The sequence below is a fragment of the Chrysochloris asiatica genome, unplaced genomic scaffold (assembly GCF_000296735.1).
Source record: "Chrysochloris asiatica unplaced genomic scaffold, ChrAsi1.0 scaffold00328, whole genome shotgun sequence".
NCBI lineage: Eukaryota > Metazoa > Chordata > Mammalia > Afrosoricida > Chrysochloridae > Chrysochloris > Chrysochloris asiatica.
The window spans coordinates 2,759,319-2,763,638 of record NW_006408846.1 but is presented as its reverse complement, the minus strand read 5'-3'; the positions used below and the strand labels follow the sequence as shown (position 1 = coordinate 2,763,638).

At 40.6% G+C, this 4,320-nt stretch overlaps 1 protein-coding gene across 1 annotated transcript; it reads left to right on the top strand.

The window, feature by feature from the left end:
• The first annotated feature begins 772 nt into the window (after positions 1 to 772).
• C3AR1 (complement component 3a receptor 1) lies at positions 773 to 2,209 on the top strand. Its single transcript, XM_006875492.1, has one exon. The coding sequence runs from the start codon at positions 773 to 775 to the stop codon at positions 2,207 to 2,209; it is 1,437 nt and encodes a 478-aa protein (XP_006875554.1).
• The last annotated feature ends 2,111 nt before the right edge of the window (positions 2,210 to 4,320 follow it).

The following is a 4,320-nucleotide window of genomic DNA, read 5'->3' as shown; positions in this document are numbered from 1 at the left end:
CTTACTTTTATACACACAGATACATATCTATATACTTGTAGGCATACACACATATACATGTAACTACATTCCTATTTTTTAGTTGTTGTTGCACTGTCGTATATGTTATATCATTTATGAAAAAATGTCCTTTTTAATTGCATACTTCCTAGTGACATCATTTACCTTGGTCAAGCTGTGTACACTTCACCCATGATTGGTGTTAATTTCCCATCACAAGAGATAACAAATGCCTGCTATCTAGAGAGCAATCCCTACTACCACCACATCCAGACCCTCCTATCCCTGGTAACCACCAGTGATCATAGGTTTTAATTTGTAAACCTGTTTTTGTCTTTATATATATATAGTGTCTCTTGAAGGCAGCGTTTTGAAAGATTTTTCTTTTCTTATCCATTTTGCCATTCTCTGTCTCGTCACTAAATAGTGAGATCATACAGTATTTGTTCTTTTGTGACTTATTTCTTTCACTCAGTATAATGCCCTCCAGATTCACCCATGTTGCAATATATTTTGAGAATTCATCATTATTCTTTATGGCTGCATAGTATTCCATTGTATGTAAGTACCACATTTTATTATCAGAGAATATTTTTGTGCCGTCCACTGTGAAGTCAAGGAAGACAAATTAAAACAGTAGAAGATCCTTCTGGCTTTGTGATTCTCTATCACTATATGGGAAAAGGAGGTTAGAATTCTAAGAACATGTACTTCTTTAAAGACACTGATAAAGATTTAACATTTTCTTTCATCATTTTGCAGAAGCTTGGCAATGGAATCTTTCTCTGCTGAGACCAATTCAACTGAACGACTCTCACAGACCTCAAATGAACCCCAAGTAATTCTCTCCATGGTCATTCTAGGATTCACTTTCTTATTGGGATTGCCAGGCAATGGGCTGGTGTTGTGGGTGGCAGGCCTAAAGATGCAGCGAACAGTGAACACAGTTTGGTTTCTCCACCTCACTGTGGCAGACTTTCTCTGCTGCCTCTCCCTGCCCTTCTCCCTTGCTCACTTGGCTCTTCAAGGACACTGGCCCTATGGCTGGCTCCTCTGCAAGGTCATCCCCTCCATCATCATCCTCAACATGTTTGCCAGTGTCTTCCTGCTCACTGCCATCAGCCTGGATCGCTGCCTTGTGGTACTCAAACCAATCTGGTGCCAGAACCACCGCAATGTGAGGACAACCTTTGCCATCTGTGGATGTATCTGGGTGGTGGCTTTTGCAATGTGTATACCTGTGTTCTTATACAGGGAAATATTCACTGTAGACAACCATAATGTGTGTAGCTACAAATTTTATGCCTCCAGCTCATTAGATTATTTAGACATTGATCTACTGGAAAATGGATTTCTTGATGACTTCATTGCTCAGCTCCCTGGAAAAATGGCTGATAGGTTAGATTCTTCCTCTTTCTACACAAACAATTCAACTTCCACCGATCTCCATCATCAAACGTTCCAAAGACCTTTTAGAGATTCACCCCCTATGAATTTATCTAGATTATCAAGTCAATACTCCTATTATGATTTATTTAAATTTGCTGATATGGTCTTTCCTACAATTCCCAATGGTTTGCCGAGGTTTCCCAGTGAAGATGGCAGGACTGACTCTCTGGATAATGCTGATGCTCTTCTCTCTACTGATCTCCCCCATGTTTCTCGCAATTCCTTATACACATATGAGCTATCATACAACTACTATGGTGGTAATTTTAGCCAATTCACATATGAAAATCATGTGCCAACACCCCTGCTAGTAATAACCTTCACTAGACTAGTAGTGGGTTTCCTGTTGCCCACAATTATCATGGTGGCCTGCTATACACTCATTATCTGCCGAATGCATCGAGGACGCTTCTCCAAGTCTCGGGGCAAAACTTTGCAAGTGGCCATGGTGGTGGTGGTTGTCTTTCTTTTCTGCTGGACTCCATATCACATTATTGGAGTTCTAAGATTGTTTATTGATCCAGAAACGCCCTTTGGGGAAGCTCTGGGGTCCTGGGACCATATATCCATTGCTCTAGCATCTGCCAACAGCTGCTTCAATCCATTCCTCTATGCCCTCCTGGGGAAAGATTTTAGGAAGAAAGCAAAGCAGTCCATGCAGGGTATTTTGGAAAGAGCCTTTAGTGAGGAGCTTACACATTCTACGAGCTGTACTCAAAACATTTCTTTAGAAAGAAACAGTGTCAGTACAGCTGTGTGAAAAAAATGGGGCAACCACCCCAAGCAGATATTCTTATGTTTTCACCCAGTTCAATATGTTTCTAAAATAGTAAGAGTTATAGTGAGCTGAGGAATTCAGAAACCATCAAAGCATCCTAAATAACAGTTTAACCCACTGATTCTCAAAGTGTGGTGTTCACACGAGTGATACCAGTATCACATGGACACTTGTTAGAAATGTAAACTCTCAAGTCCCACCTGACCTGCAGAATCAGAATCTCTGGGAGGTGGAGCCCAACAAACCCTCTTATTTCTGGTTCCTCATATATTTGAGAATTTTTGAAAAAGTTAGTCTTCTTTTGTCCAAAATGAACCAAGGGAGATAAATAAGAAACTAGACTTTTTCAGTGATGTATTCATCCTTAAAGTTTTTCTTTAGCATTAACTAAATCCCCTTCTAGATTCAATGTAAACTCATTTCATCTAGAGCCACCTATGTGGAAGGTAATGGTTTATTTTAGAGTTTTGTTGTGATGGTTTTTAAATGGAAAAAAAAAAAAAAAAGTATCTTCCACCCCCCCACCCCACCCCACCCCACTCACAAAAAAAAACAGTCTATGTATGAGAATGGAGCTTGGTGGCACAACATTTAAGCGCTCAGCTGTAAACCGAAAGTTTAGTGGTTCAAATTCATCAGCAGCTCTGCGGGAGAAAAGACCTACTCATCTGCTCCTGTATTGATTGTTGTTGTTAAGTGCCGTGGAGTCGGTTCCGACTCATAGTGACCCTGCACAGGGTTTCCGAGGCTGCAAATCTTTACGGGAGCAGAAAGCCTCATCTTTCTCCCACGGAACAGCTGGTAGTTTCAAACTGCCGACCTTGAGGTTAGCAGCCCGATTCAGAATAAGAAATTCTATGGGGCAGTTTTATCCTGTAATATAGTAGTTGTGGCATGGCGCTGTGGGCTAATGCATCAGACTGCAGTCAGAACGCTCACCAGCGGCTCCTTGGAAATCCTATACAGGGTCGCTATGGATCGACTTGAAGGCACTTAACAACAACAACTCTGTAGTGAGGAGTCCTGGAGTGGCTCTGCGGGTTAATGCGCTGGACTGCAATGTCGGTTTGAATCGTAATGTAGGCGGTTTAAGCTCACCAGCCACTCCTCGGATACTCTATACAGGGTTGCTATGGGTGGGAACCTACTCAACGCCACTTAACAACAACAACACTCCGTAATATGGAGTCCTGCTATGGTGTTGCAGGATAAACACTGGGCCTGGTTGATATGAACTGCAATGTCGAGATGAACTGCAATGTTGATATGAACTGCAATGTCGGCGGTCTACAACCATCAGCCACTCCTCAGAAACCCTATGCAGGGTTGCTATGAGTTGGAACAGACTCGACGGCACTTAACAACAACTCTGTAATATGAGTTGGAATAGACCCGACAGCACACAACAACATGAGACTGAGTCTGGAGCAAATTAAGATGCCAGATGCCTGCTACCGAGAACACCCCTACATACAGGACTTTTACAACTAGGTAAACATTTGTTGTATTAAGACAGACTACTAATACATCTAAAAACTTATTCATAAAACGCTATGTAAGCTGCAGTTTAGAGAGTTCTCTGTTCATTTACTCTGTCGACTGGTAGAACCATCTCTCTTCCATTTCTTTTCCTAAGTTTTTGATTCTCTGATTCATCTCATGTTTCTAAATATTCTTCCATGTCAGACTTTGGCCTCAAATAACCCCTAAGTTCATAATACTTGAATTATTCTCCTTCTCTTGCTCCAACTTATTAATTTCCAAAGACTACATCTCAAATGAAAGGATGGAGGATGGAGCAGCAATTATTTAATCCACTGCAGAATGACTGAACATTACCAGAAATACTATCCAACTTTTAAAAAAATGACTATACTCATAGGTGTGTATGTTTCATGTCAAAATTACCACAGGTATTTTTTTTTTTTGGACTTTTTAATCTTTATCCTTACCAAAGTTAAACAATGCATACAGTTTTTAAATCGTTAAAATTGATCATGGAGAGGATTGTAATCATTGAGATAAAACAAAGTGTATGATTTGTGGAATGTAAAGTTGATGATCTTGTCTGCAAACCCTCACTCAATTCACAA

What these genes read in the sequence shown, in the direction of transcription:
- C3AR1 (XM_006875492.1), top strand. Translation starts at nt 773, where the DNA reads ATGGAATCTTTCTCTGCTGAGACCAATTCAACTGAACGACTCTCACAG.